This window comes from Heterodontus francisci, chromosome 6 (assembly GCF_036365525.1).
Source record: "Heterodontus francisci isolate sHetFra1 chromosome 6, sHetFra1.hap1, whole genome shotgun sequence".
NCBI classification, from domain to species: domain Eukaryota; kingdom Metazoa; phylum Chordata; class Chondrichthyes; order Heterodontiformes; family Heterodontidae; genus Heterodontus; species Heterodontus francisci.
The window spans coordinates 52,503,759-52,520,739 of record NC_090376.1 but is presented as its reverse complement, the minus strand read 5'-3'; the positions used below and the strand labels follow the sequence as shown (position 1 = coordinate 52,520,739).

At 41.0% G+C, this 16,981-nt stretch overlaps 1 protein-coding gene across 5 annotated transcripts in view; it reads right to left on the bottom strand.

Annotated features, from left to right (window-relative positions):
- The window catches only part of xpo4 (exportin 4), a 173,956-nt gene that overhangs the window by 52,970 nt on the left and 104,005 nt on the right, over nt 1–16,981 (bottom strand). For all 5 annotated transcript variants that reach the window (XM_068033652.1, XM_068033655.1, XM_068033653.1 and 2 more), the window contains 2 exons: nt 3,158–3,300; nt 72–217 (listed from right to left, as the gene is read on the bottom strand). In XM_068033652.1, coding sequence (XP_067889753.1) covers nt 72–217; nt 3,158–3,300 — 289 coding nt within the window. The remainder of the gene's footprint in view (nt 1–71; nt 218–3,157; nt 3,301–16,981) is intronic.

Genomic DNA, 16,981 nt, shown 5'->3' with positions numbered 1-16,981 from the left:
AAACGAATATCATAAATAACCATTAAAACGTTATCTAGTCAATATATTTAAAATATAACTAGTGAACCTACCTGTGACTAAAAGTAGCCAATGAATATCCTCATACAAATCATCCAGTACTTTATTATCCAATGATGCTGGCCCTGGTGATGAAAGGAACTGCTGTTGTTGCCTTTGTAACTGGCCATGAAGTCTTGTAACTCTATCTTCTAATAAGCTGCATCAGAAGAAAAATCAGTTTATCAAATTACAGAATTAAGACAAAGGGATTTAATCACTAAATGTGTACATAAGGAATCTCTAAAGGTTATTAAAAAACAGTGATTGATATTTATTCCAGAGATTGGCTGTAGCACACTGTACACAGAGGGGCAAGATGCAGGATCCATGACTGGCTATCGCAATTGCATTGGTGCAAGGTGGACAAGTCACCCTGGCTGCTATTGCTCTGCTCTTAAAATGATGAATATGAAGCAACACTGACAAACACAGGAACAGGATTCCAACAAAAATGAATATGGGAGAAAGAAAGGAACAAAGATTTATCATGGCATTACACCAACACTAATTAAATCAAAAATTAACATTTATCACTTATCCCTTCATCATTCTCATTATAACATGCTCTAGTTTGTACAAAGCTTAAAGTATACAGAGTATACATATTTATTGAATAATCCTATTTACAACTTGATCCAACTTATAAATCTATCATCCCTTCAGTCCTGAATCATTTATCTTTACACGGATCAGTACTGTCCAATAGAAAGTGTTAACTAGCCATAGGCTATGGAGAAACTATTTCAGCTTCATGCACTAATTTTAGTAGAATATGCCTTAAGCACAGTACTTCACAAATATATTTATTTAATATCTGGCACCATTCAATGCTAAACATTAGTCTTTCTCTTTGGAAGTTGGAATTCTGGTATGTATTTATCAGACCGCACAGTTTCTAGACTTTTGTCTAGCAGTTGCAAGAGACACCTTTACTTCATCATAATGATTGCTGAGAATGCTGACTTGCACAATGAGATGCGACAGACCCACCCTCGCTCTTTATCTCCATCTCGAACACAGTTGGATGTTGCATGTCCTTTGCCGTTACATGTCCTGTTTGAACTGCTCGTTATTGTTTAGTTTAGTTTAGAGATACAGCACTGAAACAGGCCCTTCGGCCCACCGAGTCTGTGCCGACCATCAACCACCCATTTATACTAATCCTACACTAATCCCATATTCCTACCACATCCCCACCTGTCCCTATATTTCCCTACCACCTACCTATACTAGGGGCAATTTATAATGGCCAATTTACCTATCAACCTGCAAGTCTTTTGGCTTGTGGGAGGAAACCGGAGCACCCGGAGAAAACCCACGCAGACACGGAGAACTTGCAAACTCCACACAGGCAGTACCCAGAATTGAACCCGGGTCGCTGGAGCTGTGAGGCTGCGGTGCTAACCACTGCGCCGCCCCTGTGGTTGAACTCTTTCTTCTTCGAGCCTTCAGCAGGTGTGATTGGCGGAGCTGACCATAATGATAGCTCCCCACTCAATGTCATTGTAGTTTCCATGATGAAGTACAGCATTTTCACCCATGTTACACACCATTTTAGCAGGAAACCAATAAGCACAAGCTATGATTAAAAAAAACATTCATTCTGCTTTTTTGTCGCAGCATTTTACCAACAGACAAAAAAGTTAAAGTACACATGCCGTGCAAACATGAATACTGAGATCTCATGCCCAACAACGATGTCTATTACTCATTTTTTAATTTACAAATCAAAAAAGCAATTAGCCACATCTGGATTCCCCATTAACTACATGTGGCTAGTGGCTAACATATTGGAGATCACTGGTATAGATGATGATGTCCATTAACCTATCAATTTAATGACTTAATAAAGAAAAGAACAAATGCTAGAAATCGAAAATATTCAGCAGATCATAACCTGTCTTTTTACAGATGCTGACTGACCTGTTCCAAATATTTTCTACTTTTATTTCGATTTCAGGACAACATTTTTTTGGTAAACCTCTAAATGATGTTCCTCTTGCTGTCTGAATCTTGTAAGTTGTTCAGCTCCTGAAGCTCATCAGGTCCAACACATTACAGGGAGCATACTTGTTTGGAGTTGTCCGGGCTACAGCACCATTTCATTTTTGATAGGATCGGATTACATCCTCACTGCATCCCTAATAGTCTGTGCCAGTAGACTGTCCCAATCCCATTAACTACACTAGTTCATTCTTCTATACGTACACACCAAAGGGACAAGAAAAGGCTGACATTTCATATAAGATTTCTAACATTTCTTGATCGGAATTCAGAGCTCAGCCAGTACTGCAGCCAGTTTAATTTGACGGATGCATAGAAGTGTACAACACAGTGGGCCACCACTTGGCTCATCGTGTCTATACCGGTTCTCTTCCAGAGAAACCCAAAATAATCCCACTGTCCTGCTCTCCCCATAGAGCTGGATTGTTCTCTGCTCCAAATGTTCCAGATTCAATCCTCAGACTGCTGAGTTAGATGATCTGAGTTAGGGCATTAGTAAGGTACTTCAAAATGAGAATGTGAAGTGCCTTTGTATTTTTTTCTATGTCAAAGGTATTTTATAAAATATAAGTTGTTACAACTAGCCTTGGTTAAGGATGGTAAAATAGGTCACGGTCTTCACTCATAATTACTCTCCAGCAAACCCTGAAGTGTGATGTGTAGGTGTCAGGTTAGGCCAGCTTAGCTATGATGCTTCCCATGAATGAATAGCCCAGCAACACTCACCATTAAGGCTGACACAATAATAATTGCCACTTTGGCATGGTACTGGAGACAGACTGCCACCAATGGTACTGTACCCCAGCAATGTCTTCAGGAAGGGATGTAGAAAAGAACTGGCAAAAAAAAAATTGATACCTTTTCAATCTGGCTGGTCAAGGAAAGATTAAATGGAAGTAGTACCACTTCCCAGAACATACTATCAAGATTCTATTGCCTCAAGTTCATAACCGCAACCAATTCCATTTAAAACTCATTTTTGGACACTTCCCAAAAACACTACAACACAGATGGTCATATGAATTTAAGATTCCTAGATGATGTTGAAGTCAAATGTGTATCAAATTCTTGTGACAGTAAATTAGCAACCTACCTTATAAGAAGAGGTATGCAGTGGTCTGCTGCTATTCTCCCCAGCATGCCTATACTAGCCAACTGGTCTGAGAACATCTCTCTGTCATCTTCTTGTACTTCACTGATTTCTTCCTCATCACGTGTTGTTACACCATTGGTGGTCTGTATAAAGACAAACAAATTAGATATTGGAATATAAAGTTGTAAAAATCTTCAATGTAAAGGTCTATGGTAATAATATATAATTAAAATATGAAAACTTTTTATTCTTCAACTCGACCAGTTATTTTTGCCTCATTGTTCTTACAACAGACAACACACAAGTAACCAATTCCCAAAATTTCACTAATGTTATTTTTAAATAGTTTGATAGGTGGTGGGGATAAGCATGAGGCATGATGTATTTTCACATTGCCCCTTTTCCTATTCAGTACTTCACTTAGCCAAACTTCCTCTAATACTCCCCCAGCCCTAGCCCTGAACTCACATCTTTCTCCGGTTTCTCTCCCATCTCCCCTCATACCCTCTGAACTCATCTTGTCCATGAGACCCACCTATCTTCAATCCTATTCCCACTAAACTGACCATTCAACTTTCGTTCCTGGTCACCATGTTAGCCAATATTGTTAACTATTCTCTCTCTCTCTAGGTGTTGACCCTCTCCTTTAAATCTGCCATCACCACCCCCTCAAAAAAAAAAAACCCCACGACCCCACTATCCTTGCAAACTACCATTTCATCTCCAACATCGCTTTCCTCGCCAAATTCTTTGAGCATGGTCACCTGCCAAATCCATCCCATCTTTCCAGTGTTACGACTAGGTGACAAAGAGGTCTAGGGTTCCCTTTCAGCCTTCACCTGGTCTTACTGCAACAGGTTTTAATTTTAAACAGGTTTTTATCTCCCCCTTGGTGAATCCTTGTTCACTGCTTTCCAATTATAAGCGAAAGAAACCAGCACAACCAGGCTTTCTTATGTTTAAAGAAGAAAAGAAAAATTTTATTAATCTCAAATTCGGTTAATGCCTACGAAACACACGCGCCCATGCTAGTGTGCATATGCGATACACACATGCAAACAGAGACAGAAAAGAGAAGAAATAAAGTGGAAAAGTTTGACGCAATATCTGAAGAGTTTTTGTTAAGGGTCTTCAAGCTCACTGTAAAGTCCTTGATTGCAGGTAGATCTTGCTTTTCGTTGGGGCCCGGTATTCTTCTTAAACCTTTTTCACTGTAGGAGACTTCTCTCTCTTGGGGTTCATGTGTCGAGTGGGTTTTGGAGTTCCGTGAGAAAGAGATGGGAGCAGACAGGAGAGGACTTTTCAATCCAGGAGCAAACAGCTCAAAACTGTACAATTCAGAAAAAACCCCAGACTGTCAAGCAGGTTAGTCTGTGACTAACTGGTTTGACCACGTCTGTTTGTGGATTGTATTGGAGCAGGGGATAGCTCCTTTGTTCCACGCATTGTTTGTTAATGTGCAAAAATGTCTTTCCAGCCAGAGGCCTGGCAACCCCTCGTCACAGGCCTTCTCTTCTTCCCAACAATTTGAAATTTAATGTCCATGTGGCGAAATTAATGTGCCTCATTCTTGGCCGGTGGGGGCCTGCATGACACCTCCACACCCAGAGGAATGAAATGCCATTTAAGAAAAGTGCATTTCATTAAAAGGATCGAGAGAAAATATATAAGATACAGGAAAAAAACATGCATTTCTCACATTCACTTATAAATCCTAAAGCTTATTAAAATTGCCGGTCTTTTCTTGGTGCCAGTGCTGCTTTAATTGCCCCTTTTTGGCATCCCAGTAAACAAGTGATTCTTTGGGGAAGGTTTTTCTTCAGTTTGCCCATGGCCATGACTGCCATGACTGACCTGTTGAGGTCTGTCAAAGGGCGGGTGGGAGGGGGAAGGGTTAGATTTAATTAGCCCGGAATTGGAATTTTTTCCCAAAAGATTCAGTAGTGGGCGGATCTATCCTGAACTCACTTTCAGTGCTTTGCTGAGTCATGCAAAGGCTTTTGATTCCAGGGGATGGGTGGTTCCCTTTTTCTCTGACTGTGGGGGAGGATTCTTTATTAATCTCCCCTTTGCTCTCTGGGCCACTCCTGCCTGCAGGTATGTGTGCAGATTCTACTGTCCCTCCGGTGGGACTTCCACTAGGTGATGAATCACCCTCACGGTTTCTCTGCCCCCTAGAGGTCTTTCTTTGTTTCTGCAGGTGCCTGTAAATGTGGTTAGCAACTCTGGTGGGGTGCTTCTAGTGTCTGCATTTACATAAGATGATGTGGGGTCTAACTTTTCAAATTTTTCAGGGTTGGCTGACCAGACAGTAGGGGTTTTCATCTGGGATTCCTCCCAGACTTCCTTTAACCTGTCCTCTTGGTCACTTTTTCCCCTTCCCTTTCTAAATTTTTGCCAGCTTTGTGCCTACCTGTCCCCTTTTGTTCTTGGCGGGGGTCCCTTACAGTTCACCAGCCCTCTGCTGCAGGGTCCTCCTAACACTCACAGGATTTAGGGGTGCAGGTTTCACTGTAGGTTGGGGTTTCCCCTCAACCTGGCACATATGGCAATTCCTGCAGTACTCCACCACATCTTTGTGGAGTTTTGGCCAGTCAAACTGCTGTCTTATGTGGGTTTTTGGTCCTTCGTATACCAGTATGTACAAACAGTGCATTCTCATGGGCCCTTAATATTTCTCCCCAGTACCTCTGTGGCACCACTAACTGGTGAACTACTGTCCGTTCCTTGCTCTCAGGTCTGTGAGGAAAACTCCATTTCCTTATCAGTACCTCATTTTTTAAATAGTAACAATCAGGGACTCTCTCCGTTTCACTTTCAGACTGGGCAGCCTGTGCTAACTCTCGCAATACTGGGTTGGCTCGCTGAGCCTCAGCTAGGGAAAATATATTTAATTCATTCCCTAGGTCTCCTAACTTTCCAAAGAAAGTCTCAGGACAGGCAGACCTCATGGTCATCTGCTTGCAGTGCCAATGCAATCTCCTCTGGGGGAGCTGGTTTGACCACGGCCTGATCCACTACACATTCAGGGAAACTGCAGGGGGCCATCTCCTGCCATGGCCCTGTCTCTCTGACCTCCTGCGGTCTTTCTTTCGCTACTGGGAAGGCGACCACCTTCACCCCAGCCAGATCATTACCTAGGAGGTCAACCCCACTCGCAGGCAAACTAGGGACAATCCCTACGGCCACCGGTCGCGAAACTAGATCGCACTCCAAGTGCACCCAGTGTACAGGTACAGGCTTACACTGTCCTCCAATACCATTCACCACCATTTTGGTGTTCACTGCACTCTCTGGGGGAAAGGTCAGGCCTTTTCCCAGTAAAAGGAACTTAGTGGCCCATGTCCCTGAGGCTTGCATGCCCCACTCGAGGGGTATGGGGTTGCTTTCCCTTCAGACATAAAACCTTGATAACCCTTAGGAATCCTATTAACTTTTCCTGCACTTGCAGCTGTAAGCTTCCTGGGTCTCACTCTTACTGTAGTTAAAGCCACAATTTGTTCTGCTGTGCTTTTCATCAGGTTCCCTTCTTCACTGAGCGGGTGTGCCCTGATTAACTCTATCGGTTTCCCCTTTGGGTTCCAGCAGTCAGCTTTTAAATGCCCTGCTTTATTGCAGTGGAAGCACACAGGTCTCTGGGTCACACACTTGCTCACAGCACCTTCCTTTTTGGCTATAGGAGGGCCCCGTGTCTGCTTTCCTTTCTCTCCCAGAACTGCTTGGGCTTCTATCACCTGCACACCCTTTGTCCTTTTCGGACTTGTGGAGGTGACTAGAAAAAGGTCCTCCCTTGGGAAACCAACTTATAAATTAAAGCAAACTCATCAGCCAGAACGGCCGCTTGCCGGGCTCTCTGGACCCGCTGCTCCTCTACATGGGTCTTTATGGAGAGTGGGAGAGACTGTTTAAATTCCTAGAATAGAATTACTTCTCGGAGATTCTCATAGCTGAGCTGTACTTTAAGAACCCTTAGCCACTGGTCAAAAGCCAGCTGTTTACTTCTTTCAAACTCCAGATAAGTTTGATTAGCTTGCTTCTTGAAGGTTCCAAACTTTTGGCGATAGGCTTTAGGAACTAACTGTCATGCCCAGAGGATAGCATTTTTGGTCAGTTCATAATTTGATTAACTCTCATCTGGCAACAGGGAATAAACCTCATGGGCTTTTCCAGTTAGTTTGCTTTGCAGTAAAAGAGGTCAGGTCTCAACTGGGAATTTTAGCTCCCTTGCCAGTTTCTCAAACGACTCAAAAAATGCTCTTGCATCTTCTTCATTGAATATTGGGGTTAGATGAGCTAGTTTTAACAATTCTGTACCCAGCCCTGAATTATGCTCCTCCATAGTGGTCATTGTCAGGCAAACCCCCCTCTGTCAAGACTGAGGCACACATTATTTTGCTGCATGAACAGTAAAAGTTAAAACTGCAAGCCCCTGACTGGAAAGACATTTGCATAGTAACCGACAGTGTTGGAACAATGGGGATCCAGTCGTTGCTTCCCCAATACACAAAAGAAGTGGTAAGACCAGTTTAGGTCACATGACTGACTGACTGTTGGAGGTTTTGAATTTGAACTTCCAACAGAGGATTTGAATTGAGAAAAGCTCCTGGCTCCCGGTTGGAACAGAACCTCCTCTCCAGTCCTGCCTGCCTCCATCTCTTTCCCACGGAACTGAATCTTGTGAAAACACGTGAACTTCCAAGAGAGAAAAGTCTCTTAACTTGAACAAGGTTTAAGAACAATACTGGGCCCCGACAAACAGTAAGACTACCTACAATCAAGTGAGCTCAAAGCACAGTAAACAAGAAACTCTTCTGATATTGCCTCAAACCCCTCTCTACTATATTTTCCTCTCCTCTTTTCTGTCCTTATTTGCATGTGTGTATCACATGGGCGCGTCGTATATCCCTAGGCGTTAACCATATCAGAGTTTAAGTTTAATTTTTTAATAAAATTTCATATTTTTTCTTTAAACCTCAGAAAACCTGTGTGAATTGGTTTCTTTGTCTTATAATTGGAAAGTTGTGAACAAAGTGGGGGAAGCTCCAAACACTGTTTAAAATAAAACCCTGTTACAATAAGACCAGGTGAAGACAACAAAAGACCTCTAGACACCTTTCTCATCTGGTTGTAACACCATGCTTTCACTGGGGTTACTCTGTCATCCCCTAGTTAACGCAAGCCACTTCAACACTCTTTCTGCGCATTCTTTCTGGAATATTCTTTCTTTCTCTCTCCTGCCTTTCATTTTCTTCACTTTCCTTCTGGAAGGCTCTTTCTTTCTCCCTCTCCTGTCTCTCTCCTCTTTCTTCGAATTCAAGTTTCCTTTGTTCCAATTGTATCTTTGCTAGCAGTGCTTTGTCTAGGTCTGTTTCTAACCTTGTTTCTGCTTCTTCAGATTTAAGGGAAAAATGGTTGGCCACTAGCCTTAGGAGTTAAGAATTCCTAGCCTTGCCATGTAGTGATCCCACACTACTCAGCCATTTTCCTCAACTCCTCCATAGACGGTGCTTTTAACTTATCCCAAGTTACTTCACACTGGCTTGGACAGCTACTAGCTTCAGTTGCAGACATGTTCATATTCAATCACATACAACCACAAGAAAACCTGTATTGAAAACTTGCTCTTTCTTCTTTGCTTGGGAACAATTTGGCTTCCCTCTTCCAATTTCTCTTGTTTGTCTGTGGGTCAATTCTGGATGCTAGCACCCAAATTTCTGTTATGACCAGGTGAGAAAGAGGTCTAGGGTTCCCTGTCAGCCTTCACCTGGTCTTACTGTAACAGGGTTTAATTTTAAACACACCATGTTTTTAGCTCCCCCTTGGTGAATCCTTGTTCATCGCTTTCCAATTATAAGGCAAAGAAACCAACACAAATATGCTTTCTTAGGTTTAAAGAAGAAAAGTGAAATTTATTAAAACTTAAACTCCAATTTAGTTGACGCCTATGGATACACGCCATGCCGCAGGCTAGCATGCAATATGCACATGCAAATGGAGACAGAAAAAAGAAGAAAAATATTGGAGATTTGAGGCAATCTCTGAAGAGGGATTTTTGTTACTGTACTTCAAGCTCGCTGTAGTCTTTGCTTGTAGGTAGATCTTGCTTTTCGTTGGGGCCCAGAATTCTTCTTAAACCTTGTTCACTGTAGGAGACTTTTCTCTCTCAGGGTTCATATGTTTTCAATGGATTCTGAAGCTGGTGAGAATGAGATCAGAGCAGACAGGAGGGGGGTCTTTTTCAGTCCAGGAGCAAACAGCTTTCAGAGTTCAAATTCTGTTTCTCCAATTTAAAACTCCCCTAGTTGGCCAGCAGATGGTCACATGACCGACTGGTTTGACCAGGTCTCTTCTGTGTATTGGGGCAGGGACTGGTTCCTTTGTTCCAACACTGTCTGCTAGTATGAAAAAATTGATGTCTTTCCAGCCAGAGGCTTGGCAACCCCTTGTAATAGGCCTTCTTTTCTTCCCAGCAACCATTTTAAAATTTAATACCCATGTGGCAAAATATATGTGCCTCATTCTTGGCAGGTGGGGGCCTGCATGACAATAATAAGAAATAGGAGTAGGAGGCCATTCATCCCTTTGAGCCAGTTCCCCCAATGAGATTATGGCTGATCAGCTACTTCAACACCATTTTCCTGCACTATTCCAGTATCCCTTGATGGTCACATTCGACCCCAAGATCAGCTTCCCATCTTATGTTCGCACCATCACTAAGACTGTACATTTCCACCTCCGCAACATTGCCCGACATCTTCCCTGTCTCAGCTGATCTGCCGCTGAAACCCTCATTCGTTACCTTCATTACCTCCAGACTTGACCATTTCAATGCACTCCTGGCTGGTGTCTCACATTCTACCCTCCTTTAGGTAAACGTGAGGTCATCCAAGACTTGATGCAAGTTAAAGATACAAGCAGCAAAGTCCCTTTCACCTAACACCCATGCTCACTGGCCTAAATTGGCTCCCGGCCAAGGAAATTTTTTTATACTAAAATTCTTATCCATGCTTTCAAATCCCTCCATGACCTCACCCCTCCATTTCTCTTTATCTCCTTCAGCTCCACAACCCTCGAAGAAATCTTTGCTCCTCTAATTCTGACCTCGAGCATCCCTAATTATAATTATTCCACAATTCGTAGCTGTGCCTTCAGCTGCCTCCGCCCCAAGCTCTGGAATACCCTCCCTGCACCCCACGGTTTCTCTACCTCACTTTCCACCTTTAAGACACACCTTAAAAACTACCTCTTTGACCAAGCTTTTGGTCATCTGCTTGGATATCTCATGTAGCTTGGTGTAATATTTTGTTTTGTAATGCTCTAATGTGCCTTGATGTCTTACTACGTTAAAGGCGCTATATAAATAAGTTGTTGTTCACTGTGCAGCCTGAATAAGATTACTAAAAGATTTTGAGAGTACAAACTCAAACCTCATCATTCTATGGCTCTGTATGCCACAAGCAGAAAGGTGTTTCAATTAATATAATTTGTGCAAATATAAAATAAATGTATTAATACTAGGGAGCACTTGTACCAGAAGAACCGCATGGAGTCTGCAGTCAGCATGAATTTGTATTTTTTACTCCCATATCTTTAAAAACAAGGCATTCCCTTTGAGCCCAGTTCTTTCAAGGATTGTATACAACAAACCACATAGAGACAACAACACAAGTTTTCAATCCAATGCAGTGGTCACTACGTCTAAAAAAAATTTTGAGATTGAAAAAAACATAAAAGCCATTGGCAAGCAGATGCAGCTAATGGATCAGCACACTGTGTTCAATGACTAAACCCCGTCTTACCTAACACCATCAACATTGCTGCACAACACACATTTTAAATTGTTTACAACTGTCATAGATGTTACGAACAAGGCAGGAGGAGTACACTGTGAATTCAGTCCCACTTTTCCACAGGTCATAGCATGTCAATAAATTTTCCCACTTACCGAAAACAGACAATTAGATACTCTATTGGTCTCCAGAATAAAGCACATGAACAGCTTTCTTTAATAAACAACAAAATTAACTGATTTTAAAGCCAAGTATAAACCAATAATTAAGTAAATATATATATGAATTAAGATATTAAAGCTCCTTTTTTTCCCTAGCCCTCATGCACACGCACATACATGCAAAAACCGGTTAACCAGCAAAAAAAAAGGGATTTTGGTTTACAACTGTTTCATAGGAATAAAAGTAATAAAAACAACTTTAGACTGCCATGATCTGGAAGGAAGTTCTTTTGTTTGGCGAGGTGTCCCAAAGTCAAATAGTTGGATGCCACTAGAAGTCTTTCCAGGCGAGGTGAGATTAGATTTTTTTTTTAGATTAGAGATACAGCACTGAAACAGGCCCTTCGGCCCACCGAGTCTGTGCCGAACATCAACCACCCATTCATACTAATCCTACACTAATCCCATATTCCTACCAAACATCCCCACCTGTCCCTATATTTCCCTACCACCTACCTATACTAGTGACAATTTATAATGGCCAATTTACCTATCAACCTGCAAGTCTTTTGGCTTGTGGGAGGAAACCGGAGCACCCGGAGAAAACCCACGCAGACACAGGGAGAACTTGCAAACTCCACACAGGCAGTACCCGGAATCGAACCCGGGTCCCTGGAGCTGTGAGGCTGCGGTGCTAACCACTGCGCCACTGCGCCGCCCAAAAAAAAGGTGGATGAACAGTCTGTGATGGGTAGGTGTTCAAAGAACTTCAACACTAGAAGGCTTCACATAGGTCTTCCATCAGGGGTGTAGCAACAGGTGTCAGTTCTCACATTCCATGCAAAAGTCCTTTTTTTCTTAAGGATGCAAGATTTCTGCAAATTCAGGGTTTCTTCGAAAATGCAAGAGGAAACAGTACCACATTAAACAAGCTTTTGCTTTTCAAAGCAAGGATTCTTTACAGAGAGGTAATACTTTTCTGGTTCTTCTTCTGATCTCCAGGCAGGTCCAAATCAAATTCCAATCGCCTGCTTTAGTCCAAACCCACTGGCTTTTAAACAGTTCAAAAATGAAACCAAAACCTTCCAGAACAAGTCACATGCCAAGTCATAAAATCTCTCGCCACAAAAAGGGTAGTTCTGAGGTCAAACCTCCTGTTGGTTTCCTTGAAATTACCTGGTTTCTATTATTTGTTTACTGGTCAAAACCAGGAACCTCTCGTTGACCCTGCCTTCCTTCCAAAAGCATCCATAAAGTTCAGCTATCTCCATACGTCTCAATGTCCACTGAAATACTTTTCAGTTTTTAAAAAATATAGAATCCCAGGTTTTAATACAAAAATGGAAATCCTCGTAACATAGCATAACTCCAAGTACCATTATATGTGCACACCTCATCTGCTTTCAAAAAGTTGTGTCAGATCCAGCAACACAGCTGAACAAATGGTTCCCCGTCAGCTTTTAAGGATTCAATTATACAGCAAATACTGAACCAAGACCAGTATTTCCCAGCTGTGATGCAGAGTTAGCAAATCCTTGGTATACAGCATACTGATCAATGTTTCACTGGGTAGGTGGAAATGAAACTCTATGTAGAGCTCTGTTCCCCCAGAAGCTAATGAACTAATAATAAAATACATGAAAAGTTAAACGAATCCACAAGGTCCATTATGTACTTTTAAGATGCAACTTTGCATTAGCCTGGAGTTATACTGCAGTATGTGTGAACTTTAAATGAATTGAAAGGGCTTGGAGTGATGTCACTGCTTAGCTTTAGTACACAAGTGAATCAGAATCTGGCACCACGACCACAGAGTCAGAAGCAGCAGTATAACTGCACCATAGACCAGTCAACAACTACAACGATTAATACAGAATATAAACTTAAATTCTCTGCATTGTGGGGTATAATTTATCCTGGGTAAAAATACAAAGACATGGTACGCTGCTTACAGTTTCACACAATTTACACTCAGCCATGCTCTAAAGGTATAATGCTTCATGGAGACCAGAGCTTACACAGAACATGCATAAATGCAGCTTTTTTTCTTTTGAGGCAAAAAACTGAACTGGAGAATAATTTTGGGCCTCATCTTAGCACCTCCTGGTGACCTGTTTACATAGCAGCATTAGCAGAATCCTTGGAATAGGTCTGCCTTTCAGCTAGGGAAGGTATGTGGTAGATTGTTGAGGATAGCTTTTTGAAATTTTTTCATATTCAACATTCTCTGAAATAACCAGAGCCCAGAACTAGATTAGTTTAACATGCATTTTAATATTGTTCGCAGTATCACCTATGTTTACTTAAAAATGTTACACATTAGGAAAGAGCATAGCAGAAGTATTAAGAAATGCAAAATTTGTGAATGTGGATCAGTTTCCCAGGCTTCCTATTAAATGATCAAGATATACCACCCTTCTGTGCTTAGGCAAGTTTAAATTTTAGCAGAAAATGCATTTATCATCTAAAAGTAATGATTATAGTCTAAGCTCTGAATAGTCAGGATCTTGAGAAGGGCACTGTGTGCACACATACCGTTTACTACACTACAGCTGACGGTACAGCAAGTGTTAACTAAGATCACAAGCCAACAATCTTCAGTTTCGTATAAATGTTTCATGGAACGCAGGGCTAGATACTGAAATCAGTAGTCAGATAGTGAAATATAATATAAGTACTTGACTTCACGATGATAGCCAGGCACCTTTGAAGAAAAGGTGAGAGGCAGTTTGCATGACATAATGGGGAATATTAAGACACTTATAATAGCTACCATTAAACTAAATAAAATGTGCAGCTAAGTAAACACCAAAGAAATTTGTTACATACACAAAACATTACATGATCAGCATGGAGATTCTGATAAACACCTCGCTATTTATGATACAGATAACCCCATTGTGACTTCAGTCATGATGAGTTACTTCATCAACCGAAATCTGTAGATATTTTTCCTAATATTCATAAGTTTTTAAATATAGTTAATAACAGTACTGATGTTGGTTTACTGCAGCAACCAGTGTTATAGATCATCCATCTAAATAGTGCATATGGAAATTGTAATTCTTGTTTTTAGGCAGAAATTCCAATATGTGAACATATTAACAAAAAAATCAACAAAATAAAAGGAACAAATTCAAAGTTTCAGCAGGAAGGACTGACTTGACTGCCAAGATCAGTTTCACAAACATGCCAGGAATCCAAGCAATCTCTCTCAGTGAACACCCAAGTGCATAAAATAACACATCGCCAGCAATGACCTAGACATTCTTGTATCTCGGAATCTGATTGATCAGAGTGGCCTGGGATTTTAAACCCCTCAAAAGAATCCTTTTTTTAAATTAAATATCCAGCTGAAAACATATTCACAATGAGTATATGTCCATTCTACTCCTTACATAAATGATAGTGTTACACAAGTGCGATACCACTAGAAAGCATTCTCTGAATATGTTGGAATGTTTGCAATGATACTTGGTAAGAATTCTGTATGGTTGAATTTATTACTGACTCGGTCTTCATTTTAGAGGATGCTGCTCATATGTGTTAACAAACTAAGAAAACAGAATCCCCAATGTCAGAAAGATATTTTATGGAAAATGCCCTGATCAATACTTGTAAGCGTGTTAGCATTATTGGTCAAATTCAAGCTTGTTTCATTTAGCATTCAGTGGTTTAACTGCATGCAAAGGAAATACAATATTCTGTAATCATGAAGGGGGGAAGCCAAGCTTATAAGTGTGAATATTTTGTTACGGTTAAGAGAACACCTTAAATAACATAAGTAAGGATACAACAAAAAAAGTTTAAAACAAAGTGTCAAAAAAAAACATAATAGTTATGTTTAGCTCAATTGATAGGATAATCGTCTGAATCAGACGTTCAAATCCCACTCCAGGATGTAAAAACCAAACCCAAGATAGCACTTTAGTACAGTATTAAAGGAGCACCAACCTTTGGATGGCAAGTAAAGAGTAAAAAGATACAAATAGTCGTTTAGTAGTACAGAACTTGAGTATTGCTGAAAATAGAGACATGCTGTTGAAGCTTTTCATCTTGCACTCATCATCAGGACAATCCACAAAAATACCAATGTAAGGGAAAACAACAACTTCATACTGTATGAGAAGAGAGTGCTGATTGGTTGGCTGTTCGCAACGGACAAATTAGAGGCCGTACCCAACCAACCTATGCTTGCAAAGCTCAAAACAGTGTCCAACATTAGATGTGACTCCGTAATTGGATAATATTTGCTAAATAATCCTCAGTGTGCTAAGAATTACGCTGACAACCAATTTAAGATGGTCAGTAGGGCGCGCAGTGTGGCGCATTTGCATGTACTGGAAGTTACATATAGTAATACACAGGGCCCTGTTCCTTGCAGACAGAAAAGACATGTACAAACATTGCGCCTGTTTCAGCTAAACAAAATAAGTGACAGCCACTCGCTGGTTCATTCCTCAGGAGAATGCCTTGACCAGAGTCAAGCTGCCTCGTTTAAATTTCAAAAAGTTTGGCAGTTAACTGTCAGTCACCGTAAACTGGTGCATTCTTCATGGCAACGCCTCTACCAAGCAGAGTTCACTTGCCAACCAATCAGCATTCTCTTCACATGGTATAAAGTTGTTGTTTTCCCTTACATTGGTATTCTTTCAGATTGTCCTGATGAGTGCAAGACGAAAAGCTTCGACAACACGTCTCTATTTTCAGCAATACTCAAGTAAAAGGAGTCAAAGGAAGGGTGGGGCAAATTAGGAAACAAACAATTTCTTCGTGTGGAGGCAGAAGGCTGAGGTACTAAATGCCCACTTTGTCTTCATTAAAAAAAGAGGATACTCTCAGTATCACAGTAAAAAGAGGTAAAAGAGACATTGAAGATTAAAATATATAAAGAGGAGGTAATTAAAAGGATAGCTCTTTCAAAGAGCCAGGAGAGGCACAATAGGCTGAATGACCTCCTTCTTGCTGTACTATTCTATTAAAATAGAGGTTTTACCTGTGCATATAGACATTCAAGTGTTTCAGTCAACATTCCTCTCTCATTCACTGCCACTAAAAGCAGATTAACTGGTTATTCAGTTTACTGCTGTTTGCTGAATCTTGCTGTGTAAAAATAATGGTAAGTGCAATGAGGCACCTCATGAACTGTATTGAAAGAAACTGATCTGTATTGAACATTAACAAATTTTATGTTTATGTTTGTAGGGCGGCACAGTGGCGCAGTGGTTAGCACCGCAGCCTCACAGCTCCAGGGACCCGGGTTCGATTCCGGGTACTGCCTGTGTGGAGTTTGCAAGTTCTCCCTGTGTCTGCGTGGGTTTTCTCCGGGTGCTCCGGTTTCCTCCCACAAGCCAAAAGACTTGCAGGTTAATAGGTAAATTGGCCATTATATAAATTGCCCCTAGTATAGGTAGGTGGTAGGGAAATATAGGGACAGGTGGGGATGTTTGGTAGGAATATGGGATTAGTGTAGGATTAGTATAAATGGGTGGTTGATATTCGGCACAGACTCGGTGGGCCGAAGGGCCTGTTTCAGTGCTGTATCTCTAATCAAAAAAAAAAGTATATTTTTGGGGAAAAATCTGTGAAAATTGTTAATACAATTAACTGCACTTCAAAAACATTTTTAATGTGCCGAGACATTACCCAAAGTTGTGATAAGGCATAATCTAAATGCAAATCTTTTTTTCTTATGTCTTATTTCTGAAGCCTACATAAAATTATAACCATTTAGTTATCGCTGATTCCTTGAATGAAGTTATCCAAAAATTAACCTTTACAATACAATGAAAAATTTTTAAGTTCTAATCAGGAAGTTGAAGATATCCTGCCCCTTAATAATCTCTGACGTTTCCCCAGTGGCCAGGTAACAG